The sequence below is a fragment of the Ictidomys tridecemlineatus genome, chromosome 2 (assembly GCF_052094955.1).
Source record: "Ictidomys tridecemlineatus isolate mIctTri1 chromosome 2, mIctTri1.hap1, whole genome shotgun sequence".
NCBI lineage: Eukaryota > Metazoa > Chordata > Mammalia > Rodentia > Sciuridae > Ictidomys > Ictidomys tridecemlineatus.
In genome coordinates this window covers 91707670-91732939 of record NC_135478.1, presented here as the reverse complement: position 1 = coordinate 91732939, position 25270 = coordinate 91707670, and the positions used below count along the sequence as shown (strand labels likewise).

General features: G+C 51.4%; 1 protein-coding gene across 13 annotated transcripts in view; it reads left to right on the top strand.

Moving 5' to 3' along the window:
* Positions 1-25270, top strand: part of Kdm2b (lysine demethylase 2B) — a 125544-nt gene that overhangs the window by 27585 nt on the left and 72689 nt on the right. For 11 of the 13 annotated variants that reach the window (XM_078039207.1, XM_078039203.1, XM_078039206.1 and 8 more), the window contains 5 exons: positions 4989-5167; positions 5455-5561; positions 16121-16214; positions 17203-17356; positions 23768-23883. In XM_078039207.1, the coding sequence (XP_077895333.1) occupies positions 4989-5167; positions 5455-5561; positions 16121-16214; positions 17203-17356; positions 23768-23883 (650 nt within the window). Of the gene's footprint in view, positions 1-4988; positions 5168-5454; positions 5562-12507; positions 12641-15609; positions 15766-16120; positions 16215-17202; positions 17357-23767; positions 23884-25270 lie in introns of those variants that run through there. The other 2 variants (XM_078039211.1, XM_078039210.1) reach the window with 2 other exon arrangements.

Here is a 25270-nt window from a genome sequence, read left to right as displayed (position 1 = left end):
TGCGTGCCAGGCAAGCGCGCTACCTCTTGAGCCACATCCCCAGCCCTCTCCCATCCGCTTTTTATCTCTATGGATTTCCCTGTTTGGGACATTTTACATAAATGGTGTCATGCAGCATGTGGCTTTTTGTGTTTGGCTTCTTTGACTGTGCATAATGTTTTTGAGGCTTGCCTATGTTGTAGCCTGTGTCCGTACTTCATTTCTTTTCTTTGTGTAGTACTAGGGTTTTGTGCCCGCTAAGTAAATCCTCTATCACTAATCTACATCCCCAGCCCTTTTTATTTTTTATTTTGAGATAAGATCTCACTAAGTTGCTTAGGGCCTCTCTCAGTGGCTGAGACTGGCTTTGAGACATTTTTTATTTTTAAATAATAGTACCATATTTTAAATAATCATCATACCATATTACCATATATTCATAAGTATTCCTACAGTTTAGTAATAAATCTTTTTTTTTTTTTTTGGTGTCAGAATTGAACCCAGGGACACACTACCATTCCCAGCCCTTTTTTATATTTTTTATTTTGAGATAGGGTGTCTCTAAGTTGCTTAGGCTGGCCTCAAACTTGTAATCCTCAGCCTCTCAAGTTATTGGGATGAGACCCTTTCTCAAAAACAAAAAACAAAAGGGTTGGGGATTTTGTCAGTGGTAAAGTACCCCTGGGTTAAACCCCCAGTACCAAAACAACAACAAAAAACTGCCATTTATTAGCTATCATGGTTATTTTAGGATCCTAAGTGGTCAGTCCAGTGAGACTGGAGGGCACAGATTTCACTGGTTTTGATGTTAGGCAGCTGCATAAGCTTCATATCACCCCAATTTCTCCACCTGTGTAATTAGTTGACCCTTGTTACCTGTGGGTTCTTCATCTGCAGATTGAACCCAACATGGATTAAATATGCTAGAAAAAAAATGGGGTCCATATTGAACATGTACAGAATTTCTTTGGTCATTTGTCGGGGGCCACCATGAACAGGTAGGAGTTATACATACAGCTTGAAGTCCTGAGCCAGGAGATACTGGACTGGCATTGCAATGCCTGTCGACTTAACCTCTGCTGGCATAGAAAGGTGCAGCCCTGTGGGTGGGCATTCCCTGATGGGTTGAGTTACACCCACCTGTGTGTTGTAATCCTACCCCTGCCACTTTTTTGGACAGAATGTTCCATCCAGTAGCTCTCCCCAATAAAAGCCAAGCTTCAGGACATGCCCTCTCTCTCTCTCTCTCTCTCTCTCTCTCTCTCTCTCTCTCTCTCTCTTTCTCTCTCCAGCCTCTCCTGTTTTTCTTTGCCCACCTTGTGGGAGCTTGAGGCTGGAGGTGGCCCGTAAAAAAGGTATTTTGTGTGTCTGTGGGTGATTTCATGTCACCCGATGGCTTGAGTGACCCCGGTTCGGTAGCCCACGCTGGACAGGGGCTACAGTCATTATTCTTTAATTAGTGTGTTATACAGACGATGTGCACAGCATTTACATTGTATTAGGTATTATAAGAATATGATTTAGGGCTGGGGCTGTAACTCGGTGGCAGAGCACTTGCCAAGCCTGTATGAGGCACTGGGTTTGATCCTTAGCGCCACATAAAAATAAATAAATAAATAAAGGCATTCTGTCCATCTGTAACTATAAAAAATTTAAGTATAAAGAATATGATTTAATGTATATAGGAGGATGGGCATACCTTAAATGTAAATACGGTGTCACTTTATATACGGACTTTAGCATTCTTGGATTTTGGTGTCTTTGGGAGGTTCCTGAAACTCTCAGATACTCTCTCAGATATAGGGGGATGACTAATTATAAATGAAATTGACTGATTAGGTAATACTACCTTCCCTGCAGGCACTGCTTGTATTTAATGTGTATTAAATCATTTCATCTCAGAACAACCCCTGGGTTGGCTATTTTTGTTCCTATATTATAGGCAGGGAAACTTACACTAAGAGATGCTAAGTGGTCCAAGGCACAGTTGGAAGTCCAGCTAGAATTTGGATTCATGCATCTTAGTGTGGTGCTGGCCTGGGCAGCTGAATTCTGGCCTTCTATGCTGACTCTGGGGTTATGATTTTCATTTTATTTTATTTTTTGGTACTGGGATTGAACCCCGAGTTGCTTAACCACTGAGCCACATCCTTAGTACTTTTACTTTTTTTTTTTTTTTAATTTTTTTTTTTTTTTGGAGAGAGAGAGAGAGAGAGAGAGAGAGAGAGAGAGAGAGAGAGAGAGAGAGAGAATTTTTAATGTTTTATTGTTTAGTTCTCGGCAGACACAACATCTTTGTTGGTATGTGGTGCTGAGGATCGAACCCGGGCCGCACGCTTGTCAGGCGAGCGCGCTACCGCTTGAGCCACATCCCCAGCCCCTTTACTTTTATTTTGAGACAGGGTCTCAGTAACTCGCTAAGGACCTCACTAAGTAGCTGAAGCTAACCTTGAACTTGTGATCCTTCAGCTTCCCCAGCTACTGGAATTATAGGTGTGCACCACCACACCCAGTTGGGGCTGTGATTTTATTTTATTTTTTTGAGAAAGAGAGAGAGAGAGGGAGGGAGGGAGAGAGAGAATTTTTCAATATTTATTTTTTAGTTCTCAGTGGACATAACATCTTTATTTTATTTTTATGTGGTTCTGAGGATGGAACCCAGCGCCCTGTGCATGCCAGGCAAGCATGCTACTGCTTGAGCCACATCCCCAGCCCCGGGGCTGTGATTTTAGGATCTTTATCTTAATCTTATCTCTGACCTCCCCAGCAACCTTCTTGAATTTGACCTTGAGCAAGGTTAGGGCTGAGAGGTGGGCAGAAATGGTAGACTGTCCAGAGAAAGGGGAGGCCTTGGGGGCTCAAGCAGAAGATTCTCTGTCAGGTGGGCCTCCCAGAAAACCTGAATGGAGCCCACCTGTTTCAGTTACTCTGGTTAAGGAAGGACCAGCACTGCCAAGATAGTAGCCAGGATTTCCAGCAAAGACCAGGGATGCCCCCTGGTGGATCCACACCCTCCAGAGGCAGAGCTGTCTTTTGGATCAGCTTCCCAGGATGTCTAGGCTGGGAAGCCTGACCACTGAAGTCTGGGGTTCTTTCTGTTTTGTTGTGTTTTAGCATGTAATCAGAGTGCACAGTGTTTATTCCAGGATGTAGGATAAGAGCACGGGCTCTGGTATTTGATAGGATTGGCTTCACATGTCAGCTGTCACTCACGAACTGGACATGTCTACATCTAGATAGTTGTCTGTGCTTCAATTTCTCATCCATCAAATGAGAGTCACTGAAGTTCCACCTCGTAGAGCTGGGGCCATGAGAGCTCTGTAGAGGGCGGGATCATGCTCAGTGAGTGTGCATTGTTGTCTTCCATGGAACAGAACCATTTACTCTGTGGGCCTTGGTTTCCCCCTTTGTAAGACAAGAACAAATTGTGAAATTTGGTTGTGAAAATTAGACCTTGAACTCAAACTTAGAACACCTACGTTCTGCTACACGTGTAAGAGGTTAATTTTATGATTTAGTTCCTACTGTGTGAATGGCACTGTGTTTATTTATTCAACAAATATTGACCAAAGGCCTGTTCTAGGGCAAGTTCTCAGCCCAGAGCTGGGCACGTAGCAGTGAACAGGATGAGATTGGCTTTTTTTTTTTTTTGAGGAGAGATGAGATTGTTAACCCATATCAGCATCCACGTTAATTCAAAGTTTCGTCTTATTTCAAGGACCGGCACACTTTTCTCTGTAAAGAGCCAAAGAGTAAACATTTCAGGCTTTGCAGGCCATGTGCTTTTTGTCTCAACTATTCAGCTCCACCCTTGGAACATGCTAGTGGCCCTAGACACTATGGAAGCCAAGGAGCATGGCTGGATACCAAGCAAATTTTATATGTGCCCCTGAGAATTTGAATTTCATATAGTTTTCACATCAAGAAATAATATTTTTTTTGATTTTCACCAATGCATTTAAAAATGTAAAAAACATTCTTAGCTTGTGAGCTGTCCTAGGCAATGGGCTGGATTGGCCCTGGGACTGTCATTTGCGGACCCCTAGTGAGGGTACCCATAAAGTTTTGCAGCAGCTGTGAATAAGGGGTCACTTGTTTCATTCCCCCTCCCTGCTCCCCGTCCTGAGGATTGAACCCAGGACCACTCTTTCTATTTTTTATTTTGAGAGTCTTGCTGAGTTGCCGGGGTGACCTTGAACTTGTGATTCTTCTGCCTTATCCTCCCAGGTTGCTGAGATTACAATACAGGCATGTGCCATTGTACCCAGCCCACTTATTTATTTTAGTTGTAGATGAACACAATATCTTCATTTTTATTTATTTTCATGTGGTGCTGAGGATCGAACCCAGGGCCTCACGCATGCGAGGCAAGCGTTCTGCCACTGAGCCACAACTCCAGCCCTTGTTTTGTTTTGTTCAGTATTTTTGAGTCTCCATGGACCATGCATTTGCCACTGAGTTGCTGGGGAGTTGGGGGTCTTTCCAGATAAGATAAGAGCCGTAATGCTCCTTGTGCCTGTGACACACAGGAGGTGCCAGCCTCCTTAGTAAGTCACCTTGAACTCTGGCAGTCTGTGTTGTGTGTGTTTTCTCCCCTTTCCCAGTACTTCTCTCCCCTCTCTCGTTCTTCCCTGTGTGGCTGAAGTTCTAGAGACAGTTTGTTCCCATGTCACAAAGGAACAAAATGAGTCTCAGGGTGGAGAGTGCCTCAAGAGTTCGTCAGTCAGCGGCACTGACTGGCAGCAGGTGGTGCTCAGTGGGAGGGTTGGTCTGCAGGCTCTTTAGGAAGCCATTGAGGACACCTTAGGAAGCAGTCATGGGCTGCCACTCTGGTGGAGGGAGGCAGACAGGGTGGAGAGAGGTCGGGTCAGGAAAAGGGCATTAAGCAGACATGGAGCAGAGGTTAGGAGAATGGGACCCCCGGAGGAGGAGCAGGTATTGTTTTGTGGGGGGCTTCCAAGTAGGTCCTGTGCAGACAGGAGTGACCAGCATGTGGATTGTGTCCCCAGGGAGCCGGCGGCTGGTAGATGTGATGGACGTGAACACGCAGAAAGGCACGGAGATGAGCATGTCTCAATTTGTGCGCTACTATGAGACACCTGAGGCACAGCGGGACAAGCTGTACAACGTCATCAGCCTGGAGTTCAGCCACACCAAGCTGGAGCACCTGGTCAAGCGCCCCACTGTAGTAAGTCTGGCTGTGGCTGTCCCGGCACCTGCCATGGTCCCCTTCCTTCCCGCCCTGCTCCTGAGTTGGGAATGGCTGGCATGGGTGTGGCCAAGGCTGGTCCCCTGGGTGCCAGGGAGGAGATGTTGGGAGCAGGGTTTTGCCTTCTGTGCAGACTGAGGCAGGAGGATGGGATGGAGTGGATGGGGGCAGCAGCTCAAGACAACCAGAGCCGTCCCTGGAGCAGAGGGGGCATTTGCTTCTGACCTGGTAGTGGGGCCAGGAACACTGAGTGGCCTGGGTTTCAGGTGGACCTGGTGGACTGGGTGGACAATATGTGGCCCCAGCATCTGAAGGAGAAGCAGACGGAAGCCACCAACGCCATCGCAGAGATGAAGTACCCGAAAGTAAAGAAGTAAGACGGCCTGGTTGGTGGGGAAAAGAAGGGGTGGCCCCCAGCTTGGGGAGGCCAGCAGGGCGATGCCTGGCTGTCCACATGAATTTGAGTGTCACTTTGCAACTGACCTCCTTCAGAGCTGAAGGGCCTGGGCTGGGCCACAGTTGGGACAAGAAGGGTGTGGGCCTTGGTTTGGGCAGGTTGGCATCTTGCTTCTCTGAAACGCAGGGCTCTGATTCCTGCACTGGGCAGGCTTTCCAACCAGCTGGCCTTCGGGCCTCCCCACAGCTCCCATGGAGAGGAAATGATCTGAGAAGGAGGAGCCATGGGCCAAGATTCCATGTACACCTGTGTGTGTGTGTGTGTGTGTGTGTGTGTCTGTGTGTGTGTGTCTGTATGTGCGCATTTGTGCAAAGCTTGGTCTACTCCTTCCATGTGACAGCATGTCCTGGGAATGGGCGTTTTAAGGGGGACCTGTCCACAGTGGACACTGTTTGAGGCCAGAGCAGGGGAGGGGGGTCTAGTGTTTCTCTTTTCCTTGGCGTTGAGACCTGGGATCTCTGACCCAGAAGAACCTTTCCTGAGCAGAACTTGGAGTCATCTTATTCACCAGAAGTGTCTTAGAGGGTGCCCTTCTAGCAGAGGGTTGGTGCAGGGCAGGGAAGGTGACCCTGGTCAATAGCAGAGACCTTGCTAGACACAGCATGACCAGCGGCATAGCCTGTGATTGATGTTCAACCCCAGCAGCAGCACCTCTGGGCCTCTCCATGTACAGGGACTTGATAAATGGATCTCTGGGCAGAAGTCACCTTTGGGATTTCCACCAGCTCAGACCCTCTGTTTCCATCCCTTAAAGGGGAAGGATTTGCTGGCTGTCGCAGCCAGAGCTGGTGCTCTGGGCTTCCTAGAAGAGCTGCTCTCCCTGCTGCCAGCAATACCCTCAGAGCTTACAGGCTGTGAACTTTCCATCCCTCCGCCTTCCATTCAGTGCTGTGTCTTGAATGCAGAGTGCGTGCCAGGCTTCCTAGGGGAGGCCAATTGGTCCTGGGCTTCTAAAGGTTTTGCTTTCAACAAACCCCCTCCACCCCCTTCTCTAATTGCTTCCTAGACATTTCTCCTCCCCCTTCAGGCTGAAGCTCTATACATCACTTGGACAGAATTGCATCCATGAGAGAGACCTGGCTCGAGGCGGGGAGGAAGAGTAGCAGAGTTTGTTTCCAATTCTGTTTTTTTCTGACTGCAGCTAGAGCCCCTGGGAGGGAAAATAGAGGAAAAAAAACTAAGGGCCCCACCCTGTGGAGAAAGTGGCCTGCAGCACCAGGCTACTACCCTGAGGCTCTGATCCTGGGAAGCAGATTCTTGGGAGGAGGATAGGGAAGGAGGAATCTGGGCTGAAGTCCTCAGGAGGAGAGGCTAACCTGGGCTTTAGGGGATGGTGGCAGTGGGAGGAGGGGGAGACATGGAGGAAGGGAATCAATCATTTGATTGATTCATTCAGCAACCACGTACTGAGCCTCTGACTGGTGCTGGGCACTGGGGACACTGTGTGTGGGTGGGGGGCTGATGAGGCCTCTGCCCACATGAAGTGTAGTTTATGGGGAGACAGATGTTAATCCTGTAACGAGAGACAACACTTGGATGCTTGCATTTGGGATGAAGCCACCAGGCAAAGTACCACGGTACTTTAGCACTGGCACCAGGGGACTACCTGGTCAGGGAGGTCAGGCAAGGAATTCTGCACTGGGTTCTAAAGGGTTTAGGGGGCTCCTTAGATGATGAGGACTGAGGGGTTTTCTGGCTGGGTACAGAGGAGCTGGGATGGTTTGGGAGGGACAAGGGGACAGCTGTGGATATGGGAGCAGGGTTTTGGGAGTATTTGCAACCTCGGGAGACAAAGGGTTTGTAAAGAGCCAGACTGAATAGAGCCTGATGCCCCAATTTCCCCCCAAAAGACTCAGAAACCTCTGAGGTTCTAAGTGGGCAGGATGTGTTCAGGGTTTTATTCTGCAAATCCTCCTCTATGTAGATTGAAGTGGGCAGGGCCAAGCAGATGGGAGGAGGCCACTGTCTGGCCTAGATAGACAAGGATCCGGCAGGGGAGAGAAGAAAGGAGAGGACACTTGGACATGTATTGAGGAAGTAAAATAGGTAGCACTGGGGGATGTAGATATCAGTTAAGGTCTGCCTTACCTTCCTGAGATTCCTTTAAATAGCAAGCTCTATAAACGCATTTCGAATCCTCTCTAAGGACCAAAAAAAAAAAAACAAAACCGGGCTCACAGTTTGCTAGGACCACACATCTTTGAGGCATGGTGTAGCAAATAGATTTCCAAACTCTGTCAGCAGCCACGGAAACTTGTTACAGGATTTGAACCTTGTTAGGAAGGAAATTGTCACCTTGGAAATAATCCATTTGTTTGGCTGAAAAGAATGCTGATTTCAGATGTTCATAAGCAAGGTAAAAATCCTACCACGATAAAGTCCTCTGGGACCGTGGAATGGTTCTGTGGAATTTAATTAAAATGACATTGTTTCTGGAAATCGCAGAGCTTCCTTGCTGGAGGCGCCCGCGGAGCAGAGACAGCTGCTGGTCCTCCTGAATCAAAGGTTTGCGGGCGCGGAGGGGGAGTGCGAGGCACTGCTGCTTGTGCCCTGGCTCCAGGATTTTTGCTGTTCACTTGTGGTCTAGGGTTGCTTTAGGAATTTCAGCAGGTTTTGGGAATACTTGCAACCTTGGGAGACAAAGGGTTTGTAAAGAGTATGCTAATGTATGTTGTGGTGCCAGACACTTCTCTAAGTGGTTGATAGATCACAATGAATAGAGTCAAGTCCCCATTCTCACAGAGGGTGTTCAGGGTGTTCGGAGCTGGGGGATAATTTGTTGCTAAGTGTCTCAAAGAGACCTAAAGCAGGCAGGGCAGGCGGGCGCACACCTGTACCAGCTATTTAGAAGTCTGAGGCAAGAGGATCACAAGTTCAAGTTCAGCTTAGGCAATTAGTGAGGCCCTAAGCAACTTAGTGAGACCCTGTCTCAAAATTAAAAAAAAAAAATTAAAAGGGCTAGGGATGTGGCTCAGTGGTAAAGTACTCCTGGATTCATTCCACAGTGCAACAAACAAACAAACAAACAAGAACAAAAACATAAAGCAGGATGAAGGGGAAAAAGAATGATGGGTGGTGATCCAGTTGATCTGCATCTTGGCATTTCCTCTATCTCCATCTGTACCCTATAGAAATGCTTTGAATTGTGTAGGATTGTTTGTCTTGAAATTCCTTTTATGTCTAAGCAATTGACAATTATTTGGTACTATCCTTGCATTATTTTTGTTTGTTGTTTGTTTGTTTTGGTGGTATTGGGGATTGAACTCAGGGACACTTAATCACTGAGCCACATCCCCAGCCCCCCTTTTTTTTTTTTTTTTTTTTAAATTTTGAGACAGGGTCTCATTAAGTTGCCCAGGCTGGCCTGGAGCCTGTAATCCTTCTGCCTCCTAGTGTCTGGGATTACAGGCATGAGCCCCGGTGCTCAGCTGCTTTAGCTCTTTATTGATACATAACCATGACCCTAAAACTTCACAGCTAAAAAAAAATTTAGCAGCTTAAAACAATTGTAGATCAGAAATCTGAAAGTAACTTAGTAGGATAAATTTGGCCCAGGGTCTCTTATGATCTGTGTCAAGACTTAGGTCTGATGGGCATAGTGGAGCACCCTGTAATCCCAGTTTATTCTGGAGGCTGAGGCAGGAGGATCACAATTTTGAGGCCAGCCTTAGCAATTTAGCAAGACTCTGTCTCAGAATTCAAAGAGCTGGGCATGGCTCAGTGATAGAACTCCACTAGATTCAATTGCCCAGTACTGCAAAAACAAAAACAAAAAGTCTTACGCCTGGGTTGCATTTATTTAAAGGCTTAATGGGGAGATTGAAGGATTCACTTCCAAGATGGGCATTTACATGGCTGTTGGCAGGAGGCCTCAGTTTTTTGCTACATGGATCTCTGCACAGGTTCACTTGAACATCCTTGTGACTGACAGCTATTTCCTCAGAATGAGTGGTTCAAGAAAGACCAAGGAGGGAGATACAGTGATTTTCATGACCTAATTTTGAAAGTCACATCCTGTTTGCTTGTGCTGTCTTCTGTTAATTAGTCTGGCCCATACTCAAGAGAGTAGGAATTTGGTTCTACCTCTTGAAGAGAGGAGCCTTGAAGAATGTGTGGACACATTTCAAAGCCTTCACAATCCCTTATGACATAGGTGTACCTTTTTCACTAAGAAGGACTGGGCATTGTAATGCATTCCAGAAAGGTATTAAGGAGTCTCCTCCCTTCTCTGCTGCTCCCGTAACACCAGGGTTTGCAGAAATGAGGTTTGCTGGTGGAATGAAGATATGCTGTGGGCCAAGAAGCAGCGAAGGAACTCAGAAGCCCAGCCAAAAGGGGACTTCACGTAAAGCATATGTTTGGCGCATATGTTTGAGAGTTAAATGCAAACCTCTCCTTTTTTCTTTACTTTATGGGGTGGTAGGAAAAACTGGGGGGAACTATATGGGTGAGAAGCTGAAAGGATGAAAATGGGCATTGGGTTGAGCAACTTGCAGGGGCTGCTTCTGCCATTCTCTGGTCTGGGATTACAGGCATGAGCCATTCTGCTTCGGCCATTCTCTGGACCCTGCAAATCTTTCATCTTTTATTCAGACTCAGTTTTACCTTCTGCAAAGTGGGGGTTCTGTCATCTCTATCCTGCCTCCTGCCTTGATGTGGAAGTGGATGTGAAGTGTGGAGTGCTGTCCCCACGTGGGACAGAATGTTTGCCCCTGTGGCCTGTTGGACCCTGGCATCCTCTGTTGTTAGTCTTCCCTCCCTCAGGTCGGTATAGAGCTTTTCTCCACAACCACATTCACTTTTTAACTCCGAGACCGCCTCTCATCATCTGCATTTGCTGGCTTCATAAATCGTCACCCCTGTGTCCCATCAGGCAGGGAAACTGGCCTAAGAGGCTGCCAGTGTCAAATAGGGAGGAAGTTGTGGGCCAGACCCCAGGCCTTTGGATTCCTGGTTTCTTTTTCCTACCTCTCTACCATTCTCTGTCCAGATAGGTGTGCACCAGCATTCTGTGTTAGATGCTGGTGTGACTATCTCAGCAATCCTGTTGGTAGATGTAGTATCCTTATTTTGCAGATAAAGAAACTGAAGTTCATAATGGTTCAGTGCAGATAACGTAGCAGGTGAGTGTAATACAATAGAGACTGGTGGGGCTTGTGGATAACTAGAGAGGCAGGCCTTTAGAAATTCTTTTTTTGCAAAAGCATTGCTCACCAAAGCTAATACTTCCTGGTGTGACCCTTGAGGCCACCAGTTAGAGACTCTTGACTAGTTCTACAGATGGGGATACCAAGTTTCTGAAAGGGGAAGGCTGTCTGAGGTTGCACAGCTGATTAGAATAACGATAGGGTTGTTGCTGGGTGCTGCACTTACACAGAGGAACCAGACATGGTCCCTGCCAGCAAGGAGCTGAGGCTTTTGTGACTCTAAAAGATAAATCTTTCACGTGGACAGCATGGTCCAGCTGTTAGGGTGGTCTCCTCTGTTGACTTATTTAACCCCACATCCATTTCATAAGTGTGACAAAATTCTTGCTGAAGGATACCTTGCCCAAATCCAAGATGGAGACCATTTCTCAGAGTTGTTAATTTTTCTTTTAAATAGGCAAAACATATACCTGCTAAGAAAGTCCAACCAGTTACAGAGAGTTGATAGTCTAACCTCATGGGCAGAGCACACTGTCATGTATTAAAAGTGGAATTGGCCATTAACATCACCAGGAAGCAGCTCCCTGACCAGATCATTGACCACTTTGAAATGGCTTCAGTATTTGCATCCCCAAAATGAAATGAGATCATGTGTGTTAATAGCTGTGTTATTATTACCGATTATATAATTGGAACCTATTAATATTGCTGGGGAGCCCCAGTGAATGGTGTTTGGCCAAAGAATGGAGAAGCTTGGTTCCTGCCCCTGCAGAAGACTGTCTCCTGTGTCCTTGTGGTTCAGGGGAAGGACGTGGGGACAGGGTGGGAGGGCAGTGACCCTGGTGACCTGTAGGGTGGGACTTGTGATTTGAGTTGGATCACCTCCTTCAGCCGGAAGCCAGTGGTTGAGGTTCGACTGCATCTTCTACACTGTTAGAGTTGGGATTTGCCAGGCAGAAGGCGTGACAGACCCCAACACCGGTGACAGGTAAGCCTTACCACCTAACAATCTCAGTGACCAAGATGAGAAACTACCTGTTATCCTCTGCTTCTGAAAGATGGGGGCCCTGGGAATGACCTCATACAGTTGTTGTGAAGTTTGGATTCCAGTTAATGGGTATTTGTCACAATTTGCATAATTCTGTAGAGTTACAAGCTAAGGGGTCAGGTAAGGGGAGTCTCATAGAATGCACAGATGAACTTCATTCAGGTCACCTCGTTTCATGTTAGAAGGATCAGGAAATGGCTCAGAGAAGGAAAGTAAGCTGCTCTAGGTCACACAGCCCTTAGCCTCTTAGGGTCTCTTATTCTCTTAAGGGTCAGAGCCTCATCCTTCCTTTCTTGGCTGCTGCTCTGGATCTGACACTCCTCGATCCCCTAGCACTGCTTCCTTCAGCTGTGCCTGGAGGTGTACATTTAAATAAGGTTGCTTTGCTGGTCGTCACCCCAGCAGCAGGGTGGCGTCTACACTCGGGGAAAACCCAGGCCAAGCGGCTGCCCGGAGAGCTAACCTCGTGCCGCCGCCCAGCCCGGGCCAGGGGGCGGCCGTGGGCGGCGGCGGCGTCCCCTGGCGCTGGCCGGGTGCGCTTCCCCGTCGCCGCGGCGGCCTCCCTCCGCCTCCCTGGCGGCGGCCGCGCCGCGCGGGTGTTCAGTTTCAGCGCGGGGATGAGCGCAGGCTGCGCCCGGCTCCCCGAGGAAGGAAGGCGGCGCGCGAGGGCCCCAGCGTCCTCGGCCGGGGCCTGGCAGCGCCGTGGAGGGGGCTCGGCTCCCGTCGCCGCCGGGGCCGGGCGCGCGTCGAGCCTTCGCCGCCGAAGGGGACGCCCGGGAGCCGCGCCGCCGCCGCCGAGGGTAACCGCGGGCGCGCCGGGCGGGCCGGGCGGGCGTTCCTGCGCTACGCCCGCTCCTTTGTGGCGCTCCGGGCGGGGTGTGGGTGGCCTCCAGCCCGCAGGCTGCGTGGCCGGCGTCGCGGAGCTGCTCTTTGTGTCTCCCGGGGCGGGTGCAAGTGTGGAGTGTGTGCGTTCGCGCCCGCGCGGCGCCTCCAACCCGCCACCCGGTGACAGCTTTCCAGGGCCCTCCCCGCCAGACCTTTGCCCGAGGGGACAGTGGCTGGGCCACCCAGGGGGAGTTTCTTTAAGTTGGAGGGGAAAGGGCTGGGTGAGGCGGCCCGCCCGCGCAGCCCCAGGCAGCGCACCCCGAAGTTGCTGCTGCAGGTGCAGCGCCCCCTCCTTCCCCGCTCCTCCCCGCCACCTCGGGCCTTGGAGGGCGGGAACCCCTCAAGGGCTCAGCTGGAGGGGGGCTCCCGATTTTCAGTCGCCAACTTGGGTGCCATCCTGTACGGAAGCCACCTGGGCAGGGGCGTTCGGGTGGGAGGTTGTCCGGGTAGAGGGCCCCCCGAGACTGTTGCGGAAGCCGGGCTGGCGGGCGGGCGGCGGGCGGCGGGCGGCGGGCGGCGGGGAGAGCTCAGCGGCCGTGGCACCAAGCCGGGGTGCCCATGTGACTGCGGTGTGCTTGGGAAGAGGAAGCTGTAGAGGTCAGTGCAAAGGCGTCACGCCAGAGCGAGCAGGAGCGAGCGGGGAGCCCCAAGTCGGTGCAGGCGGGAGTCTGGGGTGGCCTGTAGGGGCCAGGGCAAAACCACCCTGTCACAGCCACTCTGGCTGTTCTAAGGCTCGCAATCACTGGGTGGGAGGGGCAGCCCAGGGCTGGCTGCCAGGAAATGAGGGACATCGGGAGGAGGAACCACTTCAGGAGAGGCTGGTCTAGAAGTGGCCTCCCCTGGCCCCAAGGGGCCTCCGCTGATGCTGGAGGGTGACCCTGAAGGCAGATCAGACACAGACTCAACTTGGATAACTTTCCCTGCACACAACAGTCAGGAATCCCCATTTTCCACGTGCTTTGGAGGTTAGGGCTGGGGGCCGAGGTTGAGCTGAGTCTGGGTGAGGATTTTGGGCCAGGCAGTCATGGGGCACGGAGCTGGGGAGCCAAGCACCCTTCCTGTCCTATGCTGTGGGCACCCCTGGTGGGTTCTAGCTGCAGTCTGAAGGCAGCTCGCAGGTTCCCAGGCTCCACCCTGCACACACTTAAATTGTTTTCTCTAAACTGTGTTCAGCTGAGGCCTGGAGGGGGTGGAAACCAAGGTTAGATTAAAAAAAGAAAAGGAAAAACCAAACCTAGATGAAGAGGTGGTTTTAGGGAAATGAGGACTAATATTTTGAAGTGGTGCTTAGAAGAGGCCGGTGGTGTCCGTGGGGGTGGGGTGAGTGAGGGCTTCAGGACCCCCCCATTCCTTGGAGAGAAGAGGCTCTCAGAGGCCTTCAGTCTGGGGACGCGCCTGGCCCAGGGCGGACAGGCGGGAGGGCGTGGAACCCAGAGTGAGGACTTCAGCAGCCCTAGTGCCAGCTTCGTGACAGCCTGCGTCCTGGGCTGTCAACTACACCCCTCCGATGGGGTTGCTAGGCAGCGGGGCTCTGATGTACGGGAAGGCCTTCTGATTTGTCAGCCTCCTGCAGACACATGGTTAAGGTTCCTTCCAGCCTATCCGGAGGAGGGACGCGGGGCACGCCGCCTGCATACTGCTGAGCCCCAGGTCCACCTGAACGAAAGGTGCACAAGGCAGCCAGCAGGAGGGGCCCAGCCCTGCCGCCTGCTAACCAGCCCAGCCCCATGCCCCCCATTCTCTCCACTCGGGCTTGCTGCTGGCTCCTCCCAGCCCGTCCCCGCCCCATTCCTCCCCTGGTCCCCAAACCATGAAAAGCAAAGTGCAGCAGGGAAAAGAGGTCAGTGGGGTAAGCGTGTGCGCGGGCCTCTGGAGGTGCCAAGGTGCATGGGCATGAGCGGAGGGGAGGCTGCCCCTATCTGTGCCATCCAGGGCTCTTGTGGGAAGGGGTGAGTGGTGGTGGGGGGCCCTGGCACTGTTGTCCTCCAGGCCTGGACTTGGAAGCCTGCTCTGTGCCCCCTCCTCAAGCTCTGCCCACCCCTAGGAAGGCAGCATGATGGCAGAGGAGAAGGGACTGGTGTGATCCTGTTAGGAAGGGTGGACTCTGGCTTTCCCTGGGGCTCGGGAGGGAGGGAAGCCTCTGGCGGCCCTTCTTCCCCCTAGCATACGCCCTCCACCCCAGCCTGAGGTCCAGCTCCTCTCCCCCTCCCTGCCTAGCCAACACCCCCAGGGGCTTCTGTTAAATCTCTTCACTTTCTTTTTTTTCTAAATGGCTTTATTGAAATAAAATTCCCATACCATTCACCCGTGAAAAGTGTGCTGTCCAGTGGTTTCAGTGTGTTCACAGAGTTGTGCAACCACAATCAATTTTAGAACCAGTGTGAACTCCTGCACTCATTAGCGTTGTTCCCCATTCCACCCATCCCAGCCCCTGGCCCCCCACCCATCTATCTGCTGCCTCTGTGGATTTGCCTACTTAGGACATTTCATAGGTGGTATCACACTGTGTGGGCCTTCATGGCCTGTCCCTCTTGGCTTCTAGCTGCGTTGCTTACTAGAGTTGCAGATCCTCTTGCCACATCGCTGTCCCTGTGCCTTGCTCCATCCACAATGTCTTATGCATTCTTGTTCATTTCTCTCAGTGCCCTGTCCCACTCGGGGCTGGCCCACTGGTTGAGTGAGTGAGATGAATGGGAACTAGTAATTGGCAAGTTATGCAGGTGGTTTACAACTGAATTCCAGGGGGCCCAGCTGCTACCGGGGGCGGCAGGGGGGGGCGCGGGGGGGGGGCTAGCAGATTGGGAGAACTGTGGGTATCAGAGCTGTGAAGGAGCAGAGAGAAAGCCTCATAGTTGGTTGGGGGTGGGGCAGAGGTGGACACTGACAATGAAGGGGTCTATGGGTAGCCACCACTCTCAGAAATCTGACAACAAAAATGTCATCCCCAGCTGGGTGCCATGGCGCACGCCTGTAATTCCAGCAGCTCAGGAGGCTGAGACAGGAGGATCATGAATTCAAATCCAGCTTCAGCAACGGCGAGGTGCTAAGCAACTCAGTGAGACCCTGTCTCTAAGTAAAATTACAAGAAAGTGCTGGGGATGTGGCTCTGTGGTTGAGTGCCCCTGAGTTCAATCCCCAGTACCACCCCCCCCTCTTAAAAAAATAATGCCATCCCCAATCTTGGGGGTTTGGTGGCCTATGATTGAGGTTTGTCACCTGATCACAGGGGCATCCCCCCTGGGGGAACTCCCATGTAGATTTGAATTTTTAAAAAAGGAAAAGAAATTTCCCAGCATCAGCATTTATAAAAGGCACCAGGTCAGACAGCTCTGAAGGGATGCCCACCTCCTGCGACTGCATTAAACTCCTGTCCCCTCCCCACTTCTGTTCTGCAGGTATTGTCTGATGAGCGTGAAGGGCTGTTTCACTGATTTCCACATCGACTTTGGAGGCACTTCTGTGTGGTACCATGTTTTCCGGGGTGGGAAGGTGAGTTCCGATGATTCTCCAATTGTCTGTGTGTCTCTCACTCTTTGAGCACAGAGGGCTCACTCACCTGTCCCCTTCCTTTTGCACCTTTTCTCCCAGCCAGCCCTGCCCCGTGAGTACTTTCAGGGCCACTCCATCTCCTAGGACCATCTGGACTCTCTGCCTCCTTCTGGAGGGCAAGGTCAATGCTACCAGCTGTTTGGCATAATGTCGGGTTATCCATTCCCTCCCACTTGCCCAGTTCAGTGTCCTGAGCACTTTCGGCCAGTTTGGAGCTGAGCTTGACTTCCAATAAGCTCCAGCCCAGGGATCTTTCAACTTCAGAGTCTAGTGCCAGCAGCACCTGCCTCCAAAAATGCTTTACACCCCCTGAGCAGGGAGGGGGGTGTGCGTTCAGGGTGCTCCCAATGGGTCTCTTCTGTGTGTGTGTCCAAGCGTGGATATAGGTGTCCATGTGCGGATGTAGGTGTCCCTGCACGGACGTGGGTGCCTCTGGAGAATGCCTGTGTGCCTCCCTGCTCGTCTGGGTCAGCATGTGCATTTGTTTTGAGAGAACATGTTGGAAGAGAGTCTGGGAGGAAGTCAACCCACTTGATTCCAGATGTTTTTTTCTCCTCCAAAGTGAGAGCAAGCTGGGTTTATTTATTGGGCCATTTTATCATACAACTTAGGAAATTCCCTTCCTCTCTCTTCTCCCACCTCCCATTCTCTGTGGCTCAAGAGGATGTGCCCCTACGCCCTCGGCACAGACAGTATTCCTCTCCTGGCATTTCAGCTGGAATGGAGATGCCCTAAAACTGATCTGAGTCCTCCCTGCTTCCTCAGAGGCCCTTTAGACCTGATCTTGGAGGGGACCCAGGGGCTTGGGGGATGAAGCCTCTCCCCTCCTTGCCCTCCCCCCCTCCCCCCCAGGCAGGTGAGGCTGCCTGGATTGCGTCAGGGCCTGGAAGAAATTGGAGACTGGCTGATGACATCTTTTCCTCCCAAGATCTTTTGGCTGATCCCACCAACCCTGCACAACTTGGCGCTGTATGAGGAGTGGGTGCTGTCAGGCAAACAGAGCGATATCTTCCTGGGAGACCGTGTGGAACGATGCCAAAGAATTGAGCTGAAGCAAGGCTACACGTTTTTCATCCCTTCCGGTAGGTTCTGGCGTGGCTGGCCCTGGGCTCTGGTCTGCCACTGGCTCCCCCAGCTTTCAGAGCCATGGTTCTGCAGCCCAGTGGCCTCAACGGGGTTTGAGGCCGAGGGAGGGCTTGTCCGAGCCTGGCGGGTTTGATTGGCTGTGTAGCGTGTAGTCCCCAAGGGTAGTGGGCTTCAGGTGCAGGGAAAGATGTAATTTACCTGTCTGTGCCTGTGGACTAGAATGTCTGTCCTTGAGAAGGCCTCAGGCCCCGCCTTAGGGGAACTCTTCATGTCTTCCCTGGGACTTCCTCGGGAGATTTCTGTGTGAGATGATGACAGCGAGCGACCCTTTAGGTGCCGTGGTGGGTGCACCCCAGAGATTTGGGATGCAAGCTCTGGGGAAGGGCAATGAATAGTGTCAGTTGAAATTGTGGCTGTGTTGCTTATGAGCTGTGACTGCCTTTCTATGCCTCTGCTCCCATCTGTGGAATGGGAGTAGGGCTTCAGGGTGGTTGTGAGGACTGAGTAAGCTGAGATCTACCTGCCTGCCGTTTCTTTGGAGATGGACTGAAGGCTTTTGGCTGGTTATAGGCTGAGTCACTAGTGGATGTGGCTGAAGACTGAAGTCATGTTCTAGGTCTTGGGCTGCATTAACACAAGCATTCTTTTTTTTTTTTTTAAGAGGGAGAGAGAGAATTTCAACATTTATTTTTTTTAGTTCTCGGCGGACACAACATCCTTGTTTGTATGTGGTGCTGAGGATCGAACCCGGGCCGCACGCATGCCAGGCGAGCGCCGCTACTGCTTGAGCCACATCCCCAGCCCCAACACAAGCATTCTATCCAGGTTGAGATAGGTTACAGTCCAACCATGCATAGAGTGAAGGAGTCAGGCCACATGTGGGAGGTTGTGTACCTCTTGGTCATTATACTTTGGAATCTAGAAACCACATCAGGTAAAATGAGAAGGAGGGATTTTTTTTTTTTTTAACCTGAGAAACAGATGTGTGGTAACTATAGTTAGCCAGGTGAAGGATTGTCTCCTAGAAGAAGGTATAGCTGAGTGGTGCTGGGATGACTTGCTCTGTGGGTAGGTAGTGAGGTCCCTGCCATTGAAGATATACAAGTAGAAACTAGCTATCGGTGTCTCAAGGAGATTAGGGGAACTGCCACTGGGTGGAAGCGTGTACCAGAGGATAAGGGTATCCTTGAGACCACGGAGATCCATTGCATGGACAAGCTGGCTACACTTAGGTTGCTGAGCATTGACCTTGGGTCTGGCCGTGGAGCAGGAGGGCCGTGGTTGTGGCAGTAGTTCTCACAGTGGAGGAAGGGCCTGCACATCAGAGCTCTTCTAGCAGATTGGGCGGAAGGTAGAGACTGCCCTATTAGGAAAATGTGGGAATTGGGGGTGGCAGGGTTCAGTGGGGGTGACTCTGTTACCGTGGCCCCAGGCCCCTACTTGAAACAGAAGGGATAGCACTTGGTGGGCAGCAGGTATGTGGACCCTGCAGAGTGGCGTGGAGCCTTGGGCAGGAGGTGGGTCCTGGAGTGTACTCCAGCCCATGCAGGTGTTGTGGGGTGTGGGGGGGGGACACTCACAGCCCTGGTCACCCTCCGTGACTTTCCTCTCTCTGTGCCTCAACTATTGCATCTCTACAGAGGGATTGGTGTCCTGGGACTGAACTCTGGGACCCTCGAGATCCCTCCCATCCCTGTTCCCTCAGCTCTGGGCCCTGTGCAGAACTGGGAGAGGGCTGGTCATTCTGTTGACTGGTGACTTCCACTTGTTGGGGAAGGTCCTAGGAAGCAGCATCACATCCACAGAAGGTATATGAGGGCTGGAAGAGATGTGGATTTGAACCCCAGCAAGCAGGGGTTAGACCCCAGCAAAGACTTAGCAAGGCCGTAAGCAATTTAGTGAGACTTTGTCTCAGAAATATAACTAAATAAATAAAAAGAGCTGAGGATGTAGTTCATTGGTCAAGCACCCTTGAGTTCAATCTCTGGTACCAAAAAAAAAAAAAAAAAAAAAAAAAGAAGAAGAAGAAGAAGAAGAAGAAAGAAAGTGAAGATAAGAGACCATTGGAATTTACCACCTGCCTCCTGATGGTGGTGTGGGAGGGGAGGTGACAACATAAATCAGTGGTTCCCAGGCATCATTTGTTGGACCAATGAATTAAAAAAAACAAAACTTGGGATCTGATATAGAATTACAATTTTGCTAAAGGTGGACATGAGTTAAAAACACGAGGGCTGTAGTTCCGTGGTAGAGCACCTGTCTAGAGCACACAATCCCCAGCACTGCAAAACCCAACAAAACCAATTACATGAGAGCAAAAAACCTCCTCATGTAATCCTGCTGTTTCATGACCATTCCTGCAGTAAAGCAGGTGACATGCAGCCCCACCTTGACATTCCTGGTGGTTGGTACCAGTACCCTCAGGGGATACCAAGTTCTGTCTCCAGATGACTGATGGTACCCAGAGCAGGGTCAACACTGTGCCAACAGTTGCTATGCGGTATTGTTTAAGGGATAATGACAAGGAAAGCTTTGTCTGTGTACGTTCAGTACAGATGCAATTTGTTTGGATATTTTTGATCTGCAATTGGTTGAAAGTGTAGATGCAGAAGGTACGGATGAGCACGGACGACAGGAAGAAACTAGAGAATAAGGGATGGCACTTTAATTCTGGTAGTTTTGTGCATATGAAAATCTATGCCATCTTTAGTTTTCTCATTCTGTTGCCAACTAGTGAAAACCAAAAGACCCACAGAACATAGACGAATGCTTTGGTTCCTCTGGGAACTTCAGGTTTTCTCTGGTGTCCACACCCTGTGAGCCATGACACCCACATCTGAGATTTGGGGTAGTTGCTTGTGGCTTTGAGTGGAGAGGGAGCCTTGGGGATTCCAGGAAGGGTTGGCAGCCTCCTGAGACGAGCTTTTCCTTACTGGAGAATCTAATTTGGGCATTTCCTGCCTCTGACCTGGGTGTTCTGTCCCCTGGTGTGACTTTAGGTGAGTGTCTCACCTCATGCTACCCTCAATCCCCCCCCCCCCCACCGCCAATCTGTCCTTGAGTAAGTCCTCTTCAGTTCTCTGAAAGCCCATGGGATGCTGATGAGTTAGGAAGATTTTAAATGGTGCAGTATTTTTTGTGAGATGTGATTGAACTTTTTGGCTTGTGTCTGAGGGGCTGTGGTCAGGGCTGTTCATTCTTCAAGCCTCATTCCTGGACAGTCCTGGAGAGCTTCCTGGGAGAGGAAGACTGTTGACAGGTGACTGAGAAGCCATTCGACCCCTTGCTATCATGAAATTTCTCCATTTTGTAACATGAGTTGAATCAAACTAAACACGTCCCTGGATCTGATACAGTCCGTGGTGTGCCAGTTTGGGTTCCTGCTACCAGCTACGAGGTCCTCACTTCATATTGGCAGCCCCAGGGCCCACCCAGGGCCTGACCCTACACAGACAGGATGCTCATCAGTGCTCAGGAGTGAAGCCAGGGCCCCGGTGGGTCATGGGCCTCTGTGTGAAGCGCCTCCACCGGAGGAGGCAGCTGTGCGGAGGCGGCTTTTGATTCTGAATCCTAAATATCCATTGTGGATGAGACTCCTTATGCCTTCACTGCTCTTCTTGGCCCCCTCAGGTCCTAGAGATCAGCCTGGCGGTGGGTTTTGTGGATTGCTGCTCTCCTTCCATGAGTGCATCTGTCCCTTGTCAGTTGGCCTGAATAGCCTCTGTTTATTGCCATCATATTGCTGATGGCTCTGGACTGAAAACCGATGGCAGATGCCAGCCTCCCCTGTCCAGCCACCAGCCCGGGACACCTGCTCTCAGACTTCCTGGAGCATTGTCACGAGCGGGCTGCCGTTGGGAGGGTGGACACGGATGGGGCTCATGACGGCTGTGGTTTCTCCTCCTGGGTTCTTCCTGAGGCCAGCTTTTGGGCAGTGAGGCAGATGTGAGCAGGCGGGGGAGGGATTCAGCAGCCACTGTAATCCAGGGCAGGCCATCTGACCTACCAGGGAGCCCTGGGGTCAGAAGAAGCTTCCAGAATCCCTCAAATTTTGGGGTGTGCAGATTCCCTCCTCCCTTTCTGCAGTGGCAATTCCCCTCTGTTTCCCTCTTTGCTCACGCATCGGGCTCATGGATATAAGCCAGGTGCATCTGCGGCTCCACCTGCCAGGAGAACCGGGAGAGTCCGAGGCTGATTAATACGGATTTCCATGCGTGCCAGCCTTTCCCAGACCCTTGTGATTGGCAAGAACATCACAATCAGTGACACGTTCCCTACACAGTGAGTTCTCTACCAGGAAGGGAGTGCTCTCCTTCTTGTCAGGCAGGGACACTGAGGCCAGGAGAGGGGGCAGTTGCATGCTCTTGTCACACGGTGATCAGGGCTGGGGGCAGCCTGGAACACTGGGTTGGGCTTTGTGGAGGGAGGGAGGTGGGCAAGGGAGGAAGTGTGAGACTAGGAAGAGCAGCCGGCAGACAGCAGAGGTTGGAGACTGAAGAACTATGGGGGCCGAGGCCTTTCAGAGGCACAGCCTTTGTCTTTCTGCGCAGAGGGTGTGAGGGCCCAGGTGGCTTGCAGTGGCACACCTGGCCCACGGATCAGCTGAGTTTGATGGCCAAGCTGGAGCCTGGGAGTGAAAGGCAGAGGGGGACTGGTAAAGGGAAGCCTCTGTTACTGCGCCTGGGGGTGGCTGCCTCCTACACCATCTTTCCCTTGCTCTCCCCTGAGGACCACCAGGGGTAGGAAGGGCCAGCAGCTGAGTGTCCAGCTGAGGTCTTAGCCTCCCTATGCTCTTCCCAGGTGGCAGCTCTGCTCCTAGCAGCGGTGGCTGCCTATGACTCAGGGCTGGCATGTCACAGCTCACAGGGGAGCGACTCAACTGCTTGGGCTTGTGGGGAGAGGCAGATTGGGTTTCTCCCTGTCATTTTCCTTTGAGTAAGACTTAGGCACATAGGGTTTGGGGGTGCAGCTCAGTGGTACAGCGCTTGCCTAGGAAGTGCGAAGCCCTGGGTTTGATTCCCAGCGCTGTAAAAGCAAACAAACCGAACAAAACCAAAAAGGAAACAGAATTAGGCACACAGATGGACGGGAGAAGAGTCTTGGGTGGCTGCTGCCCTTGCCCACTTGCCCCCTCCCCTTCGACTGACCTCCCTCTGTCTCCCACCGGGGCTTGTTCTGCCTCTGTCTGTCCTTATCTCTGCCTCTGTCTCTTATTTCTCACCGTGTTTCTCCTTTTGCCTCTCCTGTGTGTTTCCATGCCTGTCCCCTGGGACTTCCCAGCTAAAAAGGGAGCTGCTTCTCTTGTCAGCTGCGACTTTGCTCAGTTGCTGGCCTCCTGAGCCTCAGTTTCGGCATCTGTGAATTGGACTCAATGCAAAGCTCTCTAGCCCCTCACTTTGCCTCTATCTGGCAACCAGGAGCCGTGTCGGTCTCTCAGGCGCTTGGCAGGATGGCCAGCCTGAACTGAGGGGTGGCTGTTGGATGAATTCTGCATCTTTCTTTGTCCCTAGTGGGATCAAGCAGAGGCTGACTGCCTGGGTTCAAAATCCCCATGGTGACTTGACTTTTCTGTGCCTTGGTTTCTTCGTGTATTCGGGTTGAATACACGTCCTTGAGAGGGCTTCTGGGAGAACTAATGAGCCGAGGAAAGGTCTGGAAAGCCTCGAGGCTGTGCCTGGCACAAGTGAGGATTTCAGTATCCTTACTGTGGTGACTGCGGGGCTGTGGCCTGGGATCCCAGAGAGATGAACAGCCAGGGCCCATGCTGTTGAAGCTGTAGTCTGCAGGAAAGAGACCTGTCAGGCCGCTTAGCCTCGGGGGCCGAGTGGAAGCAGAGCTGAGATGGGGAGCAGGCATCGTGTGGCGAAGAAGGCCACCTGGAAACGTGCCTGGAGGATTCAATGACAAGGTGTACTCTGCAGAGGAAGGTGTCTGGGTCCTGCCTCTCTGGCAAGATATCACTCCTTTGTTGTGGCTCTGAGCTGTCCTGGTGCTTGTGGCAATGATGAGAAAAAGGCTCGGGGCAGATGTGCAGCCTGGGAGGGGTGTTTCCAGCTGCCTAGCCAGTGTGGAAGCTGGGAACAGGGCCTGACTCTCTGTTGGCTGCCATAGTGGGGTCCCAGGAGAAAGACTTGGCCCTCAAGGTCGGGCTTGGTCTGCAGCTTCTACCACCTGACTAGAAGTAGCCAGGGGCCACTGTGGCTGCCAGCCCAGTTCCTCTAAGCTAACCAGGAGTCTTGGCTTTCTACACCAACTATCTCTCTGTGTTGGAATTCTCCCAGCCCTAGGCACACACCCGCGGCACCTCCAGGCCCTCCTGAGTGCCATCTTTCCCTCCCTCAGGCCTTGTGTGGAGAGGAGTCCCCAGGGGACTGGAGGCTCATCTTCCTTTACCCTCTGCACCCCAGGTTGGATCCACGCAGTCTACACCCCCGTAGACTCCCTGGTCTTCGGTGGGAACATCCTGCATAGCTTCAACGTGCCCATGCAGCTGCGGATCTACGAGATCGAGGACAGAACCCGGGTAAGGAGGCTTCCTTCTCTCCTGGGGGTGGTGGTGGTGGTGCCAACCATTATGAAGTCCTCTGCAGTCCCCCTTTCCCTCTTACTCCCTGTCTTGAGCCAGGCTTGGATTGCAGTCTTACTGGGTGGAGGGGAGGGTATTCTCAAAGAGTCCCTCAAGTTTTTTGATCATCTCCAGACAAAAGGCAGCCAAGCCTCCTTGTGGAAGAGGAAGTGTCTCTTGAGAAAACAGCATAAGATATCAGGAACTGAGCCCCTTTCTTCTCCTGTGAGGAAGGGGTGTGAGGGGCTGGGGGATCTTATTGTTGCTGATGTTTGGAGGCCTTGGAAAGAGGGTCTACCCTGGTCCAAATTCAGGTATTATTGGCTATGCCTTCTCCCTGGGGACCTGAAATCTGATGGAGAGGAAGCCTGAAAATTCCCCCAGGTCCCCTCTCCGAGCTAGTCTCAGTGCCTACTGGGGACATTTCAAGGTCTTTGAGGCCAAGGCTTTCCTCTGCCTTTGACAGTGACAATTTCGGGTCTCCCCAACCCATGCCCCAGGACCAAGGGTCCATGTGTGTCCTGTGTTCCTTGAGTTTCTCCTACAGAGCTCTGGTGGCTGGGAACTTACCACCCGCTTTCCCCATTCTGGGGCTTGAGCAAGTGTCCCCAGGTATCTGAGACAAGACCAAGGGTTGGAAACTGGATCCCTGGGGCAAAGAGAGGCCATTTCTTTCTCTCTTTCTTTCTTTTTCTCTCTCTTTCTTTCTCTCTCTCTCTCTTTTTTAACATGGCTATTTCAATGTTTCTTTTGAGATATAATTCATATAACCATAAAATCTATATTCAAAGTGCACAAATCGGGGTTTTTAGTATCTTTACAACGTTGTGTAACCATCGCCGCTAGTTCCAGAACATTTCATCGCCCTAAAAAGAAACCTCGTACCCATCAGCTGTCACTCCCCATCCCACCCATTCTGCTCCAACAGCCCCCAATCAACTCTCTGTATGGATTTGCCTATTCTGGACATTGGCTATAAATGGAATTGGACAATATGTGTTCTTTTGTGTCTGGCTCTCACTTGGCACGGTGTTTTCAAGGTCACCCTACACTGCTGTGTGTATCAACGCATCGTTCCTTCTTAGGGCTCAGCACCCTCCATTGTGTGGGTAGATGGTACCCTTTCTTCTTGGGATTTGCCTTGGAGTTACCTCTTTTTGGCCTCAGAGAGGCATTGATGTGCCTGGACCCTAAAGAAGCATCTCATAAAAGAGCAGCTCTGGGCCAAGTCCATCTTCCTGATCTTTTTTTCAGGCCCAGGTCTTCTTCATGGAATCACATCCTTGAGCCAAAGTCTTAGCCACTATGTGAACCAGACCCCTTCAATAGTCCTGATGTGGAGGGG